Source organism: Notolepis coatsorum (genome assembly GCF_963971535.1).
Source record: "Notolepis coatsorum genome assembly, chromosome: 7".
NCBI classification, from domain to species: domain Eukaryota; kingdom Metazoa; phylum Chordata; class Actinopteri; order Aulopiformes; family Paralepididae; genus Notolepis; species Notolepis coatsorum.
In genome coordinates this window covers 125,239,498-125,263,498 of record NC_140171.1, presented here as the reverse complement: position 1 = coordinate 125,263,498, position 24,001 = coordinate 125,239,498, and the positions used below count along the sequence as shown (strand labels likewise).

At 41.4% G+C, this 24,001-nt stretch overlaps 1 protein-coding gene across 1 annotated transcript in view; it reads right to left on the bottom strand.

Annotated features, from left to right (window-relative positions):
• Nucleotides 1-23,652, bottom strand: part of LOC311232200 (putative ATP-dependent RNA helicase DDX17) — a 36,344-nt gene extending 12,692 nt beyond the window's left edge. The window contains exons 1-11 of the mRNA XM_084318909.1: nucleotides 23,392-23,652; nucleotides 22,957-23,119; nucleotides 19,858-19,954; nucleotides 18,869-19,002; nucleotides 11,101-11,166; nucleotides 10,823-10,964; nucleotides 9,873-10,033; nucleotides 8,004-8,176; nucleotides 7,291-7,401; nucleotides 7,126-7,187; nucleotides 4,503-4,562 (exon numbers count right to left, since the gene is read on the bottom strand). Coding sequence (XP_084175035.1) covers nucleotides 4,503-4,562; nucleotides 7,126-7,187; nucleotides 7,291-7,401; nucleotides 8,004-8,176; nucleotides 9,873-10,033; nucleotides 10,823-10,964; nucleotides 11,101-11,166; nucleotides 18,869-19,002; nucleotides 19,858-19,954; nucleotides 22,957-23,119; nucleotides 23,392-23,447 — 1,225 coding nt within the window. The 5' untranslated portion in view covers nucleotides 23,448-23,652. The remainder of the gene's footprint in view (nucleotides 1-4,502; nucleotides 4,563-7,125; nucleotides 7,188-7,290; nucleotides 7,402-8,003; nucleotides 8,177-9,872; nucleotides 10,034-10,822; nucleotides 10,965-11,100; nucleotides 11,167-18,868; nucleotides 19,003-19,857; nucleotides 19,955-22,956; nucleotides 23,120-23,391) is intronic.
• Nucleotides 23,653-24,001: the final 349 nt, after the last annotated feature.

Below are 24,001 nucleotides of genomic sequence, written 5' to 3'. Positions count from 1 at the left end.
TGAGCCAAAATGAGAATTAGAGAAACAGACCCCATTGATATAAACCCCCATTGCTTGGAAACAATGCTAAACACTGGAAAGGGCCATTTATAAGACACCGGACCTTTAAATTGTTTTTAACACTGTAAAGTATTTTCTCTTTTCTTTTTTTTCCGTTTCTGTGCTTCCATGTAATTTTAGCCATCTTAATTGTTAGTTTCATTATGCATTGTGTGTCAAGTACTGACTTTTAAATCATTTTGTTTTTGCAATAATAATTGTTTTTGTATGTTTTTTTGTGTGTGGTCCCCAGGAAGACTAGCTGGTTGCTATGGCACCAGCTAATGGGGATCCTTAACACATTGAGTGCCATCGAACGAGATTAGTCGTGTTAACTCACCATGCGTTGAGTGCCAATGACGAGTTCTCGTTTTTTTTCTCGTTTTTGCTTTTATTAGCAATATCCATTCATTTTTCATCCACCTAGCCTGACATTATCATTGGGAATGGGTCTGAGCTCGAAAAGGGCAAAATACCGCCGCCTATCGTCTCCCAGATGGTATGGCACATAAAAAAAGGCTGGTAGGGCGGCTAGGTGGTGCAGTGGGCAAGGCACTCACCTCCAATGCTGGAGACGCTGGGTTCGAGCCCAGCGCTCCACATTGCTTTCAGTTTGGCTGGTCGTCCGTACTAATACATTTGGCAGTATTAGGGGGAGGGAAACTGATGGGTGGGGATCGGACGTTGTGGACAGCGACTCCTACAGGTCGGTTGGTGCGCCTGCGCAGTAGAATCAAGAAGCGACGGGGGCGGCGTCCCTCCAAAGCGCAGACCCCCGACGCTGAAAGATCGCGCTGCGCAGGTGAAAAAATGCGACGGCTGCTACCTTGAGTATCGGAGGGGACTCGTGCTATGTATGGCTTCATCCACATTACAGTCGGCTTGTGGGAGGCAAGAAACAGCGTTCGAGACAGGGGAGGGTTGAATTGGACGATATACGAAATTGGGATGGGAGAAAAATAGAAAATGGGAGAAAAAGTGGATAAAAAAAAATAAAGAAAAAAAGTCCGGTCCGGGGTTTTCCCTTCTCTGGCAAGCAGTATCTGTTACCACATTCACTGGGGAGGCTGGGAGCAGCTTTCGATTATGTGTTTTGGACTATAATGTTGGATCAATAAACGCGATCAATAATTGGAATGGCGATCAGGAATTGGATTAATCTTTTTGCAGAACATCTGATGTGAGGTAAGGACTCTATTTGACCAGTATTTGGTTAATCAGATGTTTTTTCTCAGCCATCGCAGCGTGTCTGTGTGTGTGTGTATGACGTTAGCGCTGACCAGGACAAATTTTCAGCCCGCTTCTCTAGCGTGCATAAGTACACATATACTATCGATAATCTAGCGTTTATTTGAATAGGATTCATGAATCAGCCGAAAAATGACAACGTGTTTTGTGTATTCCACTAAAGAGCTATTATTGCGGAATTTCTCTGGAATTACTAGAACTTTCCAAAACTATGCTCGTATTCAAAACGGTATAAAACGGAAATGTACCAATGAAAAAACAATCAGTTTCGTATGTTGACTGCAAGCAAGTCATTGATAAGTGAAGGGTGTTTTAGACCCCATAGCCATAATTTAAGATATAGTTTAAGCCTTCCCAAATTTCCCCGACCTCCCATTGACTTCCTTACTGGCACTCTAGCCCATATATGGTCAAAGGGGCGTGGCACTCAATGCGTTAATACAATCAAATCAAAATCAACTCAGTGAGAGAGAAGCAATGCCTCTGCCTCAACATGACTACTACTGACAACAACATGTCATCTTCAGAGATAATACCTTCACACGCCCCGTACTAGTTATCAACAGGGGCTGCCGAAGTCTAGTGTGAGACTACTTTGCCCGCAGAGCCGACGCTGATGGTGAACACACTGACGTAACGAAGCCTGCATGCAAAAGGTGCTATAAAACAGTGCTGTGCAAGAGGAAACACTTTAAAACCTTGCCAAAGACCTCAGTGACAGGCACTAAGAATAGACATATGCATATACTGTATAAGAATGCACATATGCATATACTGTGTATATGCAATGTACATATGCATCTCCAAGGAGTACAAAACATGACAGGTTAGGTAATAAGCTAGCTAGCAGGATTGTGATCTGATAAATGAAATGATACATGTAGCATAAAGTCAGGCCTACTGTATCGTAAGTAGTCTCATTTTAGTTAAATAGCATAGAGCTACTAGCTACAATTCCCGAAGTGCATGTCACTTGTAAACTATGGTGACTCTATAGTGTCAAAAAGATCGGCCAGTAGAAAAAAAAGGCACAACCCCATCTGCGAATAAAAAAATTTGCTCAACCCTTGTAGACATTCCGTTTCTGATCTATTAGGTACAGAGTATTGAATCAGTAATGTTTCAGTTTCAAGTATAGTTTCTACCATATATAGAGTATTGTGATACTAAACTTGGTATTGGTATATAGTAAAAGGTTTTGGTATCGTGAAGACTCTAGCATGCATTGTGTGCCGTGTTTTGAGGAGACATACCCAGACCACGAGAGGCCACATTTGTGGCGATGAGTATCGGAGCTTTGCCGTTTTGTGTATTCCACTAAAGAGCTATTATTGCGGAATTTCTCTGGAATTACTAGAACTTTCCAAAACTATGCTCGTATTCAAAACGGTATAAAACGGAAATGTACCAATGAAAAAACAATCAGTTTCGTACATGTTGACTGCAAGCAAGTCATTGATAAGTGAAGGGTGTTTTAGACCCCATAGCCATAATTTAAGATATAGTTTAAGCCTTCCCAAATTTCCCCGACCTCCCATTGACTTCCTTACTGGCACTCTAGCCCATATATGGTCAAAGGGGCGTGGCACTCAATGCGTTAATACAATCAAATCAAAATCAACTCCGTGAGAGAGAAGCAATGCCTCTGCCTCAACATGACTACTACTGACAACAACATGTCATCTTCAGAGATAATACCTTCACACGCCCCGTACTAGTTATCAACAGGGGCTGCCGAAGTCTAGTGTGAGACTACTTTGCCCGCAGAGCCGACGCTGATGGTGAACACTAGGGGTGGGAATCATCAGTTTCATCACGATACGATACGATATCGATTCTTTGGACAACGATACGATATTTGCCGATATCACAAAGTCTGCCACGATACGATTCAATTCAGGTGCCTGCGATCGATATGAGGCGATATTATGTGCCCATTTAACACAATCAGTCACATTTAGATCAACAAAAAAAAGGCTACGGAAATATCAATTGATGTATTTATTTTTGAGCTCTTCCAGACATTTAAATGAAAAACAATCTATTGTTTTTAATACAAATAGACCTCCTGTTCACTTTTGTTTTTATATATTGAGCTTTAACACACACACAGACACACACAGACACACACACACACACACACACACAGTCCCCCACAGCCCCCACCCCTCCTCCTTCCAAGTCCCCTCTTCACTCTCCTGTTCTCTCTCACGGTTAGCTGCTTAGCTTTTAAGCAGCCAACGCGACGTTCATTTAGATATTTAACGCGACGTTGGCATAAAGGAATGGCGACGATGCAACGCCTGTTATATGCATTTGACCCGTTGCGGGGAAAAAACTGCACAGACTTATATCTGCTCGCAAAATAGACGCTCTGTAGTGCTTTACAGCAGACGCAAACACTGCTGTAATGTGTACACGGAGTTTCACAATACTGGGCGCCGGTGGATATGACTCGCGGGGATTTTCAAAATAAGAGTATCGCAATATGAATCGATCTTTTTACGTTGCGTCGATCCTATTTGATTATTGATAATAGATCGATATATCGATCTGGATCGATGTATTGTCCCACCCCTAGTGAACACACTGACGTAACGAAGCCTGCATGCAAAAGGTGCTATAAAACAGTGCTGTGCAAGAGGAAACACTTTAAAACCTTGCCAAAGACCTCAGTGACAGGCACTAAGAATAGACATATGCATATACTGTATAAGAATGCACATATGCATATACTGTGTATATGCAATGTACATATGCATCTCCAAGGAGTACAAAACATGACAGGTTAGGTAATAAGCTAGCTAGCAGGATTGTGATCTGATAAATGAAATGATACATGTAGCATAAAGTCAGGCCTACTGTATCGTAAGTAGTCTCATTTTAGTTAAATAGCATAGAGCTACTAGCTACAATTCCCGAAGTGCATGTCACTTCTAAACTATGGTGACTCTATAGTGTCAAAAAGATCGGCCAGTAGAAAAAAAAGGCACAACCCCATCTGTGAATAAAAAAATTTTGCTCAACCCTTGTAGACATTCCGTTTCTGATCTATTAGGTACAGAGTATTGAATCAGTAATGTTTCAGTTTCAAGTATAGTTTCTACCATATATAGAGTATTGTGATACTAAACTTGGTATTGGTATATAGTAAAAGGTTTTGGTATCGTGAAGACTCTAGCATGCATTGTGTGCCGTGTTTTGAGGAGACATACCCAGACCACGAGAGGCCACATCTGTGGCGATGAGTATCGGAGCTTTGCCGCTCCGAAATTCTGTTGAAAGGATCGAAAGTTGAAAGAAACTAAATATTAGGGGCACACAAAAACACCAATCAATACTAAAAGACTAATTAAGTTATAAGCACAACCCTTTCCACATCCAAAGCGTTCACTTGAGCTAATCATGTGCGCCAACAATTAATTAACTGCGATTACTTCTTACGCTCTTAACCTTAACCTCTTCCACCCGTGCGGTCCGCAACCGCAAATGACATCACGTCATAAATCCTTCTCTCTAGACTGTCTGACAATTATCGTTTTTTTTAAAGAGTTAAAGAGTTTTTTCAAGAGTAAACATCCTAACCATGCCTAACAGCAGTCAGTGTATATTTTCAGCATTATTTTTGTTTATCAATAGGTTAAAGTGTTATTAGTGAGATTTAGTTTTTGAAATGTGTTGTATTTATCACGGATATCCGCCATTTTGAATTAGCGGCCGTCGCTGAATGATGACGATTGTAGGCATTATGAGAAGAGGACATCCAGAGCTCTCAATGAGCATTGGAATTTCGAAGAACTACACTACCTAACGGATTCTAACTGCCTTCAAGCTAATTACTTGTGTAGGATTCTTTTTTTTTTAAATCTTATTTCTCAGGATTATATACCACAAAACTGAACGTTATTGGCATATCGGTAATGCAGCCTTTATCAACTATGCCCCAAAACTATGGAACAAACTACCCCAAAACATCAGGGAAGCCAACTCGCTAGACATCTTTAAAAGACAGCTTAAAATCTCTTTGCTCAGGCATTTCACTGATAGATATCTGCTACCACCTAGTGGCAAGAGGAAATATCAGGGATATCCTGACACAACTTGTATTTATTCTTACCCTGCCTACTCTTTTACACTGCCTATCAAATTCATGTGTCGGTTATTGCACTTTTTACTTCTTACTGATGACTATTTTTAAACTGAAACATTTTAAACTATTCTTATTATCGCTCATGCCTGTATTTTTTATGTCCGTCGGTTATTGCACTTTTTACTTCTTACTTATGACTATTTTTAAACTGAATCATTTTAAACTATTTTTATTATTTGAATTACAGGAGTATTACTGAATAGAGAGCCTATTAGGATGCTAGATCCTAATGTGAAACACTATGATTTGCTTATGGCAGATCAATCAGCATGGATCGTCTGTAAACTTTAATACATGGCAGTTTGGTTTGTTAGAACAGACTGTAATCTTATGCTTATGGCAGATCAATCAGCATGGATTGTCTGTAAACTTTAATACATGGCAGTTTGGTTTGTTAGAACAGACTGTAATCTTATGTCTATGTCACTTGCTTATGGCAGATCAATCAGCATGGATTGTCTGTAAACTTTAATACATGGCAGTTTGGTTTGTTAGAACAGACTGTAATCTTATGTCTATGTCACTTGCTTATGGCAGATCAATCAGCATGGATTGTCTGTAAACTTTAATACATGGCAGTTTGGTTTGTTAGAACAGACTGTAATCTTATGTCTATGCATTGTTGTCACTTGCCATATCTTGCTATGCTCGCTCATGCCTGTATTTTTTATGTCCGTTTTATTTTATAATTTTTATTTTATTTTTATTTTACTATTTTTAAACTGAATAATTTTAAACTATTTTTACTACTTGTGTTACTGAAAACTGTAAGCGGAGAGCCTATTGGGATGCTAGATCCTAATGTGAAACACTGATTCTACCCGTCTATCTTTTTATGCTCGCTTATGCCTGTATTTTTTACTGTTGTGAAGCACTTTGAACTGCAACCTCTGTATGAAAAGTGCTATACAAATAAAGTTATTATTATTATTATTATATATTGGAGAGCAGTTAGTTAGTCTCCCCTATTGTGAACATTTAGCAACTATCCGTGTTGAAATCAGTTTAAAAATGGCGGAGCCGTCTCAAGAATAAAAAACCTACTGTACATACAATAGATTTCATTCTCCGTTCTTCATGCACGCCTGGTGATACTAAATCCAAATTGAACTCTCCCATTTGAAAGAGAAGATTTGGCCCAATCCATAAATGTGCGAGTTGGCTATAAGGTAATTTATAGGCCTCATATTCTATAATATTTCAAATTGCATGGGTCCGGATGGCAGAATTCAGTACTGTATCTACAAAACCTTCCGTTTAATCATCTTCCCTTTATTAATTTGCTTAGATTGTTTGTACATGTGATCTCAAGAAGGTACTGAACAAGCTCAGTGGCAGTTTTTCATGTCTGGTCATTTTTAGCATGGTGTTATTCACCGTCAAAGAAAAATCATAATTCATATTCTCCTTCGTTTCATCACAATTTAAGCAAGCCTAGTAATAGACACAATATTTCTGACACTGGGAATACATTCACTGAGGTCCATAGATGTCTCTAGATACCAAGCATAATGCAAATGGGCTTTGTAGAAGTGGAGCAATATTCCATCTACTTAGGTATGTATTTTAGGCAGATTTCAGAAAATAGGGCTCTGGCCTAAGAGGTTAAGAGATTAAGGAATTCCAAGAGGAGTGATACTAATCAGCAGAAACACATACAGAAAATGGCCATGAAGCATTATGCGTACCTATGAGTACCCAGTCTCTCTCTGGCTGGCTCTTGTCTCCATGGATACACATGGCTGGCCACCTAGAAGACAATGCAGAGTGACAAGACAGCCTGCCGACAGGACTCCGTAGGCCTTTAATCCACACTATAATAGAATGACTTGGCATTTTCTAAATTCACTCACCCGTCGCGCCTCATCCGCCTGGTCAACTCGTCACAGCGCCTTTTGGTCTCCACAAAGATGATGGTCTTGTTCTCCTTCTCTGCCATGATCTCCCCCATCAGCTGAAGGAGTCTGAGGAGGAGAGGAGCACATTAGGACACTCAAAGCACAACATCCACACCCATGTATCCAAATATGAACTGTGGGAAAGGGAGAACCCATGCTGCAAAGAGATCACAGCAAGATTATAATCCGGTGAGATAAAGGCGGCTATTTAGCGCAGTGGACTAAGCACTCGCCTACCACCACAGAGACTTGGTCAGTCGTCCCTACTAAATACAATTGGCAGTGTTAGTGGGTAGGAAGCCGGTGGGGTATGTGTCCTGGTCGTTGTAAACTGCGACTCCTACTTGTCTGTTCAGCAGGGAGGGGATCTGGGGGGAAATAGTGTGAACCTCCGCACGTGTTACGTTCCCCCAGTGAAACTCATCGCTGTCGGGTGAAAAGAAGCGGCTGGCAACTCCACATGTATCGGAGGAGGCATGTGGTAGTTCTACACCCTCCCCAGGCCGACAGTGGGGAAATGCGCGCAATGACCAGGAAGGGAATTGGCATAACGACTAAATTGGGATGGGTGAAAAATACAGAAAGCCCAAGAATAAATAAATAGAATAATCCAGTGAGATAGATATAGCAGCCGTCTTGTCCTAAATCGCTCTCTACTGGCTCCATACTTGTTGTCCTTTTCGCCCTCATTGCAGACGTCGACTATCTGCAGGATGTTGTGGTTGGCGCAGAGCTCCAGGGCTCCCACGTTGATCTGGACGTAGTCCCTGAGGAAGTCCTCGGCCAGCTGGCGGACGTCCTTGGGCCAGGTGGCGCTCCACATCAGGGTCTGTCTGTCAGGCTTAAAGAATAGAGAAAGAAAGCGAGAGGAATCAGTTTACTGCTCTGCCAAGCCAGAGGAGAGGTCTGAGTTTTCAATCTTCAGACCTATGATATGCTGCTGATGGGCCACAGCCCCGATAGTCTCACAGCTCTACTTCTGACAGCGCAATGAATCTCCCAGGGATAAAAAGGAAGGCATTTTAATGATGGTTTAATGATGGCACTGATCCATCCTGGTCTTATGATTCTAGAAGTCAAGACTGACCGGTTGCAACATATTGAACAGCGGTGCAGTGCTACACAACATACTGAACAGTGCTACACAACATACTGAACAGTGCTACACAACATACTGAACAGCAGTGCAGTGCTACACAACATACTGAACAGTGCTACACAACATACTGAACAGCAGTGCAGTGCTACACAACATACTGAACAGCAGTGCAGTGCTACACAACATACTGAACAGCAGTGCAGTGCTACACAACATACTGAACAGTGCTACACAACATACTGAACAGCAGTGCAGTGCTACACAACATACTGAACAGTGCTACACAACATACTGAACAGTGCTACACAACATACTGAACAGTAGTGCAGTGCTACACAACATACTGAACAGTGCTACACAACATACTGAACAGCAGTGCAGTGCTACACAACATACTGAACAGCAGTGCAGTGCTACACAACATACTGAACAGCAGTGCAGTGCTACACAACATACTGAACAGCAGTGCAGTGCTACACAACATACTGAACAGTGCTACACAACATACTGAACAGCAGTGCAGTGCTACACAACATACTGAACAGTGCTACACAACATACTGAACAGCAGTGCAGTGCTACACAACATACTGAACAGTGCTACACAACATACTGAACAGCAGTGCAGTGCTACACAACATACTGAACAGCAGTGCAGTGCTACACAACATACTGAACAGTGCTACACAACATACTGAACAGCAGTGCAGTGCTACACAACATACTGAACAGTGCTACACAACATACTGAACAGCAGTGCAGTGCTACACAACATACTGAACAGTGCTACACAACATACTGAACAGCAGTGCAGTGCTACACAACATACTGAACAGCAGTGCAGTGCTACACAACATACTGAACAGTGCTACACAACATACTGAACAGTGCTACACAACATACTGAACAGTGCTACACAACATACTGAACAGTGCTACACAACATACTGAACAGCAGTGCAGTGCTACACAACATACTGAACAGCAGTGCAGTGCTACACAACATACTGAACAGCAGTGCAGTGCTACACAACATACTGAACAGCAGTGCAGTGCTACACAACATACTGAACAGTGCTACACAACATACTGAACAGTGCTACACAACATACTGAACAGCAGTGCAGTGCTACACAACATACTGAACAGCAGTGCAGTGCTACACAACATACTGAACAGCAGTGCAGTGCTACACAACATACTGAACAGCAGTGCAGTGCTACACAACATACTGAACAGCAGTGCAGTGCTACACAACATACTGAACAGCAGTGCAGTGCTACACAAGTCACCTTTCTGCAGCTTGAAGGTCTTTTATTATTTTATTATTCCTGGAAGTGGATTTTGCAGTAACTCTTGAAAATAGCCATCTATTTGATTTGGACTAGCTTCCCATCTTAACTTTACAATGCAAACGGCTGCAATAACTGCATCTCCTACCCTGATTTGTTCAACTATTTTGCGAATCTGCGGTTCGAAGCCCATGTCCAGCATACGGTCAGCCTCGTCTAGCACCAGGTAGGTACAGCGTCGCAGGTTAGTCTTCCCTGCCTCCAGAAAGTCAATGAGTCGACCAGGGGTGGCAATGCAGACCTCAACACCTGCGCATAAGAGACAGCATTAAGAGTTAAGACTGATTCATGACAACAGATTTTCACAGTAATAAATCCTTTTTTTCCCTTTTTACATATAAACAAGGCCGATAGTCTAACAATGGTATAGGCTGCAAATTACTATGAGAAGTGATAAGAAATTGTGTCCTATAGCTATTATCAAGCAAGTGTAGCCAATTATATAACATTACATTAGTCAGCTGAATGAGTAGGAGAAAAACTACAAAAATAACCATTGCATCTATAATGATAAAGAAAGCAGCTAATATTAAATAAGCTTGCTAGCTGCCATATCCCTTTGACATCCAAACAGGAGGTTTATCGTAGCCTCTTTGAACAGAAACAGGTCAAAATTAGCATAGCGCTAATCTTAGCTTTTACTAACGTCAGTTAATGTTTGCTACCCAATATTTCAGCCGATATTCCTGCTATGATTTCCTGCAGTGTATGGTTTGCATTTGTACAAGACAACATGTAGCCTACCGTAAATATCGAGTAGCAAACATTCACTCATGTTAGCCATGTTAATCGCTATGAGCACTATGCTAACATTAATCAACTTGTGTTCTCAAGAGGATATGGCAAATCTCCCGTGCACTGCTTGCTTTATTGCATACAAAACCATTGTCAGAGTCAGACACATGCTGAAGCAACGGTTGTGATTGGAGGATCAAGAAAAGGGCGGGTTTGAGATGGGTCAATTGATACTCAAAACTCCTTGGATTCAACTACTTGCACTACATGTCCATCAGGTGTCTCGTCTACACCCATCCTCACCTCTCTCCAGGTCGCGGAGCTGCGGCCCTTTGGGCGCTCCACCATAGACACAGGTGGTCTTAACGCGGGAGGATTTGCCATATTCGGACGCCACCTGCTGGACCTGCTGCGCTAGCTCTCTGGTTGGGGCGAGGACCAGACACTGAGGAGGAGACAGATGGCAGGTTGAATTTCACAGGCTCAACTAAATGCACCACTAGGGGTATAATTTAGATGAGATATAACTGGGGCCTTTGACAGTTACTGGCCACATGTGCCGTTATAGCTAGTATACTTACAATAGGTCCATCTCCTCTCTCCAGATACGGCTGGTGGTTGATGTGGACAATAGCAGGAAGAAGATACTGCAGTAAAGAGGAAAATGCAAAGATGAAATTCTGTATCGATCAAGTATGAAAATGTATATTAATGGAATAATAAGCTCAGTTGCAGTAAAAAAGAATTACAACATTTTCTTTCTTTTTGTCTTTGTCTGATGTGAACGTTTCACTCTATTTGTGACTAAATGTAGTCTCCCTCTCTCCCTTGTGTGTGTGAGCCTATTTTATTCAAAAGGAAGATATAGATTTACATGTGTAATATATATATTAGGGCTGTCAGTTTATCGCGTTAATTAATTACACAGCAAATTATCGCGTTATGAAAATTAACTCAATTTATTTTTTTTATAAATAAAAACATTATTCATTCCATAAGAACGTAGAATACACATTTACAGGCTTTTTTTTTATTGTCCATTTGCATGTTCTTGGTATCCGATTCTAGGGATCTCAGAGAATGTATTCCCAGTGTCAGAAATACTGTGTTACTAGGCTTGAGTACCGTACTATTCGCACTATAAGCCGCACCTGACTATAAGCCGCAGCAGCTAAATTGAATGATGTGTACATATAAGCCGCACTGGACTATAAGCTGCATGTGTTTTAATGTTTAATTACCATAAGGAGTGGAGCCTGCGACTTAAATTTGACTCAACACGGGAAACCTCACCCGGCCCGGACACGGAAAGGATTGACAGATTGATTGCTCTTTCTCGATTCTGTGGGTGGTGGTGCATGGCCGTTCTTATATTGAGCTTTAAGTTCCCACCTCTACAGAGAATGACTCCCACCTCTACAGAGAATAACTCCCATTGGGACACAATACTGTCGGACAAATAACAAGAATTAACTCATTTACAAGTTGTATTAAGTTTAGCAAATAAGGGATAAATAACATTTCAATGCAGTAAAAAAAGCAATATTTCGATTTTCGGGTTTTGTCCACATATAAGCCGCACCGTTATATAAGCCGCAGGGTCGAAAAATGGGGGGGAAAGCCGCGGCTTATAGTCCGAAAAGTACGGTAAATTGTAATGAACCAAATGAGAATATCAATAAATTTTTTTTAATCTTTGACTGTGAATAACACCATGCTAAAATTTACCAGACCTGCAAAATCTAAGCAAATTAATAGATGGAAGATGATTAAACAAGGTTTTGTAGATACAGTACTGAATTCTGCCATCCGGACACATGCAATTTGAAATATAATTATAGAATATAGAATATCAGGCAAGAAATGGTTATGAGATTAATTAATTACAAATCCTGTAATTAATTACCGTAGATAAATTTTTTTAATCACCTGACAGCACTAATATATATATATTAAGGCTGTCAAAGTTATTGCCCGATTCTATTAACGCCACTATTTTTTTTAACTCACGATTAACTTAAGAAAATCATTTTTATTTTTATTACTAGACTTCACTCAGGTCTATTATTGATGCTCTCATTGATACTATGTTTCTGAAGTGTGTGTGTGTGTGTGTGTGTGTGTGTGTGTGTGTGTGTGTGTGTGTGTGTGTGTGTGTGTGTGTGTGTGTGTGTGATATATAGAGAGAGAGGGGGATGAGAGAGATGAGGAAGGGGCAAGAGAGAAAGAGAGCTGGGAGAGTGTGTGTGTGAGAGAGAGAGGGGGGTGTGTGATTACTCAGCCCTTATGTGGGTAAATGTAACAAGTTCCTAAACGTTTTCTTTCCCCTATTATTTCATGCACACTGTATTCATTGTTTTAAATTATTCTTTTCTTTTAAGTTATTTTGTGCATCACTCGGTTTTGAATTTGATGCAAATTTGCAATGCATGAGGGTCATTCTTTTGTGTTAAATGGCTGCATAAAGCAAGCATTTGTTGACTCGCATGTTGATAAGAGTATTAAAACTAGGAACTTGAAAAAGATCAGTTTAAGGTAGAAAAAAAAATGCGATTAATCGCGAGTTAACTATGGACAATCATGCGATTAATCGAGTTAAATATTTTAATCGGTTGACAGCACTAATATATAATTATATTAAAAATATTAATCTGATTAATCGCATGATTGTCCATAGTTAACTCGCGATTAATCTGGCCATTGGGCCTCATTCATGAAGCGATATAAGAACAGATTTCGTTCTTAACTAGCATTTCCTCTTATTTTGTTCTTACCTGGGATTCAGCAATGTTTTCTTATTGTTGCTTTTCTCTCAGGCAAGACCAAATTCTAAGAGTGGTCGAGAGCACTCTTACCCAGATAAGAAACTCTTACCCAGATGAGAAACATAAAAAAAAAGCCTACCATTCCTAATAATACATCAGATATAGCGCTTTTCCTAATGCTCAAAGACACTTTACAAAACAAACAATACAATACAGTTTTAGTAGATACAATAAAAAAATATATATAAAAAAGGTGAAAGAGGAAGGAGTTCATGGGTTGAAAGCAAACCATTGGTCAATTGCCCCCAAATACGACTTTATAAACACAGAACTTTTCAATAATTATTATTATTATTATTATAACTTCTTAGTTCTTCTTCTGAAATAGATTATATATTGCTGTTAGAACAGTTAGATGCTAGAACGCATTATTTACAACATGTCCTCTCCTCTCTTCTGTGCTCGTACAAATTCTGGGTTTTAGCCACAGGGACCTTTCAGAGAGAGACGACAGGTGACAGATCCAGTATTTCCCAACCTACTGAGCGATTGGTTCTTGACAAGCGTCGTCAAGTCGTTCAGTATTGACAAAGCCTACTTTGCTGGAACGATTTATTTCGCACTATGCGGCATACGTATAAGTACAAGTATAGATCTTTACGTCATCAGATTAACACACACACGATGAGCGACCCACAGGAACACACACACACATGCACTGAGTCGCGAGATGTGTGTGTGTCATTTTGAGTCAGTCAGTCGCAAATCGTTTCCTGTTGAATGGAACAGACAGCGATCAGATGCTGAAACTCGGCTGTTTTACAGACGCCTTATAAGGAGATGGCGGGCGTGTCTATATGCAAATGATTTTAGCGTGAACGCGCATTTGAATTTAAGAATGAGTGGGATTCATCATGCAACCGACCTGGGTAAGAACCGATTTTTAGAGATGTTCCGATTCCATTTATTCCTTCCCGATCCGATTCAGATACCCAAGCTTTGGGTATCGGCCGATACCGATACTGATCTGATACCAGTGCATACATTTAAAAAAAGAAATATAAATTATAGAACTATTTTTTTTCAGCTACAGATACTGTTTTATATACTGTTTTTAGTAATAATTAGAAAGTAGTGGTATTTATTCAACAACAGGTGATTGTATAGATTAGTATTAGTATCATTAATTGACAACTATGCTCAATGAGTTCACCCACCCAACAGTTGTTGGGACATTGGTTCCAAACGGTTATACGTTGTTGCACTTCCTATCCAGGCTGCTCCGGTTCAGTTAGCTAGTAGCAGAGGCTCTGGCTAGTAGTAATGTGTATGTATGTTGTGATTTTTAATGCACAATAAATATTCAACATTCTCTTTTGAGACTCCGCCTCAGACTCTTATCCTTTGGCACTAAAAGCTAAACATCGTCACCGGTATGGCTGTCTGCATTATGTCATTAATTGTCGATCAGTGAGACGACACTTAGGTTAGCCACGTTAACGTGAGCTAGGTTAGCCAGTTAACGTGAGCTACCGGTAGATTGAAATGTAACGTTGCTGGTGAAAAAGTGATTTACCTTGGAATACTCCTTTGCCAACTTGCTGTACTTTGCTTGCAGGTCTGCAGCCATTATTGCTGGATTATGAATAGTCCCAATTTTAGCCAAGGTAACGTTAAGCTAAAACTAGCTCTTCAGCTAATGCTAAACAACACCAGCAAGCGGACACATCAGAGCCCCCCCGTCACACACCGCTCTGTCGGGACGATGGCATTTAAGAAAGTATCTGCTGTTAAAATGACAAACAGCATTGACACTTTCATTCACGGTCGATTAAAAACATGTTTGTTTTATAATGCTCACTTTCAGCAGGAGGATACCGCATGTGTTGTTGATAAATGACATCATATGGTATCGGAGCATAGAATTGAAGCGTACTCGCCGATACCGATACCAGCATTTTAGGCTGTATCGGAGGCATTTGGTATCGGTACAACTCTACGTTAACACATTGTGCGCCATAAACGGCATAAGTCGTTATTGCCAGCCATGCGTTGAACGCCAACAACGGCGTAAATCGTTTTTGGGATCAATATAAAAAAAAATCACCATGGCATTCATAATTAATCCAGCCTCCCTCTGGATTGCAACGCCTCAATACCGCCGCCTGGTGGATGGTCGGGCGAGTTACACTCACGCCAAAACCGGAAGTGGCGATCGGTGCGTCGAGGAAATCCCTCCGGCAGTCATATCTTGTTACGTGGATCCAGACAAACACTCGAGTGCATTTGGATCGCTTTCTAAACGCAATAATCAATATGATTTCGGCTTTTATTGCGCCATACAAACCGGAAATGGATGTAGGAGATCGACGTCAAATAATTGGGATCTTTTTCCTCCAGTCTCATCGGCGAACGGTAAGAGGAATATAACGTTATTTTCAGCCCGATTGTTTATTCATTTCACTGCAAACATCTCAACCCATACTAAATAAAGCAGTTACTGACGATCAAGGAATTATAAACGACCCTCCCCCCTTTCCTTCACGCATGATGAAGCATAATGTATACCGATCATATACATTTGAATTTTTTAATATAGCGTGTATAGGAAAGAAACGCCAATCGATAATCTATCATATGCGTCAGAGCCTATAACTAGCGTTTTTGGAATTACAGCAGAAAAGCTTAAAACATACTTATATTCTAGACTGTATTAACACAACAATGTATGAATGAAAAAAATATAACGTTCCCACATCCGGAACGATAGATAATCGATGTTGAATGGGCCATAGTAATGCAGATATAGCTATAATATTTAAAAAGTTATAGCCCTGCAAAGAAGGTAAACATCTCCATAGGGTTACAGTGCTGGCAGGCTGGGTATAATGATGGGCACAATGCCCGGCGCCCAATGTGTTAAGAACGGCTTGATGAATGTGGCGGTGGCTTTTCTTATTGTTCTCTTAACAATAGAATATAAGACAAATAATAAGAGTATTGTTGAATGAGGCCCAATGAGTATCAATCAATACACCAGAGTGAAGTCTAGTAAAAAATAATAATAATAATAATCATTCGAAAAAGTTAATCGTGAGTTAAAAAAAATAGTGGCTTTAATAGAATCTTGCATTACCGTGTTAATACCACGTTAACTTGCAGCCTTAATATATATATATAATCTTATCTCATGTGCTGGCACAAGCACTAACTTAAGTGTGGAGTGGAGATAACACAATGCAGCTGTCCTTGCTCAGAGAACATGTCTGATGTGTGTAGTATACTCCAGAGTGCAACAGAGACATCTGTGCAGCTGTCTGTACCGTGTACAGACCATGTCTATTGAATCAGATTATTTTGGCCACAGCGATATTATCCCTGAATCCAGACACCACTTCACTTGTCCCTGAATCCAGACCCTACTCCACTTGTCCCTGAATCCAGACCCTACTCCACTTGCCCCTGAATCCAGTAGGGATGCACAATAATTATCGGGCCGATATCAGCAATTATCACGTCATCCCGATAAAATTATTGATAGCTCCGATAAAAAAATAAAAACACCTTACATTTTTTTTTTACTTTTTTCTTTTCATGTCAACGTTCACACGCACAATATATGCTTATTTAGCAACAAAGCAGTCGGGGCAATGGCAAGCCGAAAACGGTCGAAAATGTGGTTATTTGAAGTTTGGATTTTTTTTTTTTTTTTTTTTTTACAACTGAGGTAGGTAGATTACATTTTTAGAGACTAAAGTACCGGAAAAAAGGTACCGTTGGGTACCGGTATCGATTCAGAGGTACCGGTACCGTATCGGTTCAAATGTGAACGGTACCCATCACTACTGACGAAGCACAATACCTGTTGGTTTTTAGTTCACTCATTGTTCAGGGAAACGCATTGTTAATGACATTGACGGATTGTGAATTACTCAAATTATATTTATTTGGAAAAATAAATATACCGGTAGTCACTTTATTTGAAGAGTCAAAACTGTTCTCTTGGCTTTGTTTTGTTCATAGTAGTAACGCTCATGTCATGATAAATCTGGTTAGGTAAAAACTACAGGAATATACATAAAAAAAATTATAATAATACAATAAATATATATATCGGTTATCGGTATCGACCTTGAGGAGCAGAAAGTTATCGGTATCGATATCGGGGTCAAAAAATCTATATCGTGCACCCCTAGAATCCAGATGCGTGTCTCGGGAGGCATGATGTTAATCCTTTCACTACAACTACCAAATGGTTAACCCGTTCACTACCACACTACAGACGGTTAACCGTCTGTAGTGTGGTAGTGAAAGGTTAACCTTTTGTAGTGTGGTAGTGAAAGGGTTAATGCTGGACAGTGCAATGAGCATGTTACACGAGAAGTAGCCAAAAGGACCGTAACGTCCAACACATGACCGTTTACTAATGAGAGGATGATGGCAGCTAAAGCAGCAGGACAGGTAATAGACTCTTTCTACTGCTACGGAGATATGGTTGGGGAGGGTGTTGCTGCATGGCTGTTAATGGTAAATGGCTGCATTTATATAGCGCTTTTATCCAAAGCGCTTTACAATTTGTTCCTCACATTTTACCCATTCATTCACACACCATGCAAGGTGCCAACCTGCTCATCAGGAGCAATTAGGGGTTAAGTGTCTTGCTCAAGGACACTTCGACACGCTGCCCGGGAATCGAACCCGGGAACCTCCGGATTACCAGACTCTACCTCCTGAGCCACTGTCACCCCCCCCCCCCCCCACATACACCTACTGTAGGTGTATGCTGCTCTACCTCCTGAGCCACTGTCGCCCCCCCACATACACCTACTGTAGGTGTATGCTGCTCTACCTCCTGAGCCACCCCCCCCCCACATACACCTACTGTAGGTGTATGCTGCTCTACCTCCTGAGCCACTGTCACCACCCCCCACATACACCTACTGTAGGTGTATGCTGCTCTACCTCCTGAGCCACTGTCACCCCCCCCCCACATACACCTACTGTAGGTGTATGCTGCTCTACCTCCTGAGCCACTGTCACCCCCCCACATACACCTACTGTAGGTGTATGCTGCTCTACCTCCTGAGCCACTGTCACCCCCCCCCACATACACCTACTGTAGGTGTATGCTGCTCTACCTCCTGAGCCAGTCACCCCCCCGCCCCACATACACCTACTGTAGGTGTATGCTGCTCTACCTCCTGAGCCACTGTCACCCCCCCCCCACATACACCTACTGTAGGTGTATGCCAAAGGGTTTTGTGCAAGTGTGACTGAAATGTAAAGCTTAAAAAAAAAATAAAAAAAAATAAACATTTAGAAAAATGAAATGTAAGCTTTAGGGTATTTTAGCAAGTTAACAAATTGACCCGACTACAACAACTGAAGTGAGCAAGAGCCAGAAGATGGCCCTTGGCGTTTCAACTAACAGATGTTGAGCCAGGAGGAGGAAAACCCTGATATCCGACTGCATTTGGAATGTTTACGCCCCTTCCCTGTTTGATTTGCATGTAGACATAAATACTTTATATTTCAAACGCTTGCGTGCAACAGGCATTCAAACTGGTTAGCTTAGCGTCCTTACAGCCAGGGTCTTTCCGGAGCCGGTCTGAGCGATGCCCACCATGTCCCTGCCGCTCAGCGCCAGAGGGAAGCCCTGAGATTGGATGGCTGTAGGCTCCTTGAAGTTCAGACGCTGCAGCACATCCAACACATTCTCTGCCAGGGGGGACAAACAAATGAGGGAACAACTATTAGCTGCTCAGAAGGAATGGCGCCCCTATGATCACCATGTTCTGTGGGTTGGTTGGATGGATGGTTTCTACATTCTACAGCACTTTTAGTTGACGTACTTTGACAGACGCAATTGCACCAAAACATTACGGTAGCCCGGTTCATGATAGCCGGCTGAAGCTAGCTCATAATACTGGATCAATTCAAAACATGTTGAAGCTAGCTCACAATACTGAAGCTAGCTCACAATACTGGATCCATTCAAAACATGTTGGTCCCCATCAGCCAGGTAAGACTCCAAATAATAGAAAGAGATTAAAAAAGATGTAATGTAAGTAGGGCTGTACCGAATGCTTCGATCATAATGTTGACAATACATTCAAATTCTAAATCAACATTCGAATTTATAATTTTTTAATAAAAACTTTTTTGTTTCTATTCAATCTGTTTAAACCAATGGGGGTTTTCTTCACAGTTGCAGTTAAAGATTAGGCTACACTAATATTATAATATTATACTATAAGACATCACCATCACTTTCATACCAACCGTGCCCTTATTGGATTATTTATGTTGACGAAACTGATGAGTTATATTCATTAAAAAAAGTTGATTTAATAAAAGAAAAACTAATTTAATCAGATTAATCACTTTATTCAAATTGAGGATTTTGTAAGTAATTTTTTTTATAGACATTCGAAGCTTCGTTCGAATACTTAAATCGAAGCTTCGAATGTTAAAAAAAAATGACATTTGGTACAGCCCTAAATGTAAGTAAATGCAATCAATGTAATTAGTGCAATCAGCAGTGGTTTATATATATATATATATTATACTCACGAGGAAATTGAGCCTGGTGAAAAGTTTGGATGGCCTTTGGACAGCCAGTGCCTTTGATGGTAATCTCTTTCTTTCTGCGAAACTCATCGATGTCATACTGGATACAGGGGAAGAAAACAATAGGGTCACTGGTTGAACTGTGACCACAGTTCCAAACAGAGTGAGAGTGTGTCCTTATTTTGCGGCCCTTGTGGGGAATGAATGTGATGAAACCAAGAATGTTGTTGTTGGGACATTAGCGAGTCACCACGAGGCAAAGGAGCTATTCTAGGGTTAGTGAAGTGAGTGTGAGAATCTGTTCGCGGAAAATCTGGAAAGGTACTGGGCTGATTTTATGTTTTTTTGTGCACATTTATGAGTCTAATGCAGAACCACCTCACATGGTATTGGCGAGTCAGCACCATGTCAACACCTGTCCTGTAGTGCAATCGAGCACCAACTCCGTCCCAGCCAAGACAGGAGGGCTGGACTGGGAGTGACGTGCCCCTGTGTGGAACGGTTAACCCTCTGCATTGTTTTCTGATTCACTCGTCGTTGGCGGGGATGGACCATCGGTCCTTTACCTGCTGCTGGATCTAGCTAACATCAGCCGTTTCTTATTTTTTTATTGAGTTTTCTTGGTGGATTCTTCTCTTGGGATTTTATTACACCATCCCTGGTAAAACTCCCAGTGCACAGTGGGAAAGAAAGCTGCTCCGAGTGCAGCAGAGGTTCCAAAAAACTAGTCCTTTTAACTCCTCAGCCTTTAGTTTCTGCCCTGGTGTCCAGTGAAGGGCTAGTATGTAGGCTGAGAAGGTAGACACAGGTAGACTCAAGCACCTCCAAGTAACTCTACAATCCAATAGTTTATGCGAATATAGTTGTCTCAAAATATATTTCCCTTGTTTTACCGGCAACTACACAGAGTAGTGTATTGAGACGGGACCCTAACTATTACACAGCTGAACGGCATGCTGGGTACAGATTGCTAGCTAGCCAAGTAGCATAACAGTCTATCAACAGCTGGGAGATCAGAAAATAAAGATGAAGAAAGAGAGACTGGAGATTTTACATTATAGCAACGTTTTGTACATTTGCCATATTGTTTCACTAAGCTCACACATTTCAAGCATCAGTGATGTAACGTCCAGAATTAATACTTGTGTTCCCGGAAATATGCTACCCTGGTCCACTAGCGTTAGCGGTTAGCAATGACAGCAGCCAGCTAGCTCGCTTGTTAGATTATCTCACGTTCGCTATAGAATCACCCGTTTGCACCGACGTCACGATTTGGTCAATAACCCGGATGCACGGACATTGCGGAGATACTGGGATTTAAACATCAGAATGGATTGCACGCTGAATGTTTGATTTAAGTTGACTTTTTAGGATTTTAGGATGTCTAAACCACAGAAATGTTCAGGAAAGCGTGTGGAAGCTGCTAGAACCTACAGAGAAGGACTACTTAGTCAGCAGGAAAGGGCGCGATATTCTGATAAACTCAGACTAATAGGTGGTGAAGATCCGTACGAGCTGGCTCCTTCATCTTGGAGTTACGACCCGACAATTCTGCCTTCTATTGCCTATCCCGACATAGTGAACTACCTATGTAGCGGCACGGTGGTGTAGTGGTCAAACACTGTCGCCTCACAGCAAGAAGGTCCAGGGTTCGATTCCCGCTTGGGGACCAGGTTTCCATGATGCCAGTTACCCAGGTGGGGTATCTCCCAGGCCTTTCTGTGTGGAGTTTGCATGTTCTCCCCGTGCTCGCAAGGGTTTCCCCCCCGATAAGATAAACCCAATGGAAAAACATGCACAACAACAAGATCGCTAACGCTGTGGCGTCCTTGACGAAGACGGACAGGAGCACTTGGATTGGTCCCCTGGCGCGGCTCACGTTGACGCCTGTCTGCTCCCGGCTGCCCTTGGGGGGGGAAGGTTAATCGCAGAGACGAATCGCATGCGTGCCGATTGATGACCTCTGAGCAGGTCCTAAATTATTATTATACCTCGTTTTTTCACCAAGCCCATACACAGATGAAGACCTTAAATCTTGCAAATGTTTGGATGCCTACTATTGCCTACAACCAGATGGTGTGTGGATGGGTGAGCGAGGCACAGTATCAGCTCATCGATGACATGTCATCATGACATGTATTGTGAAAGCCAAGGTAGGTGATTCAATAACGTTACTACTAGATCAACTGATCTTTACTTTTGAAAAATGTGTCTAATAGTCTACTAGTACACATTTTTGGATCTAAATGCTGATCGGTACTTTGGTAGTTTGTGCAGACGGGAGAGGATAAAGGAGAGCGCCTCCTTTTTTGCACTCTTCTCCCTGATTTGTAATAGCTTTTGGCAATCTGAAGTACTCCAAATGCTTTTCCCAGTCCGACCAATTAGTACAGCCAAAAACATGGCAATAATTGACCATTTTGAGCAACAATGACCAGGAACAGTTGTTAGTTCGCTTGCGTTGGATACGTTCAGTATCTCCCAAATGGCCGACTTCCGGTTTGATGACACGCCGTGAAAACACACTATTAAGTAAAAACAAAACGTTAACGTGGAAGCTCAGACATCTCAAGCATCAACGATGTAACTTGGGCGAAATAATGCTCAACAACTTCTCATCAATTCTCACAAACCTTGGATTCATTTTTCATTACTACTCAGTACTCACAAACTTGAACAATGTCTCATCAATTCTCAAACCTTGGAACAACCTTTCATCAACTATTCAGAAATCAAAGCATATCTTACATATCCCCCCCCCCCCCCCCCACACACCTTTGTCACCTGTGTGACTACATAGCAAGTGTTTCTTATTGGTACACCCCAAGCCTTGTGATGTTAGGCATCGACAACACCATTGGAAACTTTGACCCTGTGGTCTTCAGCATCGGTGGTGATGCTAGTAATATATAGATTATGATAGTATCTTGTCCCCTGAGAAGTTCTACCAGTCTCCTGCAGGATCAACCAAGAGCTGGGGGAGACCCACAACATCATAAGGTGGAGATGGGTGAGAAGTAGAGGCGGCTTGAGGAGCTTCGGGGCAGAAAGAAGAACTCCGAGGGCACCAGGGACCAGCTGGTGGCTGTGTGTGTACTGTACCTGATTCATGCGCTGGAGCTCCGGGTGTTCAGTATAAAAGTTCTTCTCAAATTTTGGCAGCTCATCCATATTCCACTTCTTCTTGCGGAGACGTTCCCCTGGATTCCCAAACTTCATAGGTGGAGGGCCGCCCCGACTGTTCTGGGTCCCGCCAAACCGTGGCCTAGGAGCAGAAGATCACCATCAAATCCTTCCATTCCAAGGCAAGTATATTTTATAGACATGCTTGATCTCGAAAAATTGCCTACTGAGAAATGGAACTAGTATAATGCATTATTTGCGCGTGCATTCTTTTTTTTACCCTTTCTTGCAAAAAGAAAAAAAGACAGAATCTCACGCTAGCGTAAAGTAACGTTAGTTAACTAACTCTTAACAACAAAAAGTGCATAACCCGAGTGAATAATGTTGAATTTAAGTAACGTTAGTCAACTTTACCTGTCTCGTCCACCACGGTCCCTTTCTCTGTCGCCATACGAGTTACTCCCCCTCATGTTGACGGCGAAAAATAAAAGCTAGTAACGTTATCAATATTTGACGGAAGAGTTTGTCTTGGCTGCAATTAACAAATAAAGCGGCAGCCTTGCGTTTGCTAAACAAAACGCTGTTGAATATATACGCTAAACTTCAATATTTTTAGGCCTGCATGCCGCACTATCGAGGATTTTGTTCAGCAATTGTTGGATGCGTCACGTCGTCGACTCCGCCAGCGTCAAGCGAGCAGCAGTATAAGCGTTTGGACTTCCGGTTAATCATTTTCTAAATAAAGGTTCCAAGGTTTTCAAATTACAATCACGAACACAAATGAATATATAGAAAATAGATATTGGCTATATAGTATAGAAATATTATTCTTGTAAATGATACCTTTTACAGTGATTTTCTGTATACTGTCGTGCTTATATTTGATTTGTCTCGAACATAGAAACATAAAACAAGTTTAAAAAAACAAAAAGGTTATAGTCAAAGACTATTTCCATACAATAAGTGTTCGAGAAGGAACAGGGGGAAGTAAAACAACGTATCAAGCCCTACCCCTTCCTTACAA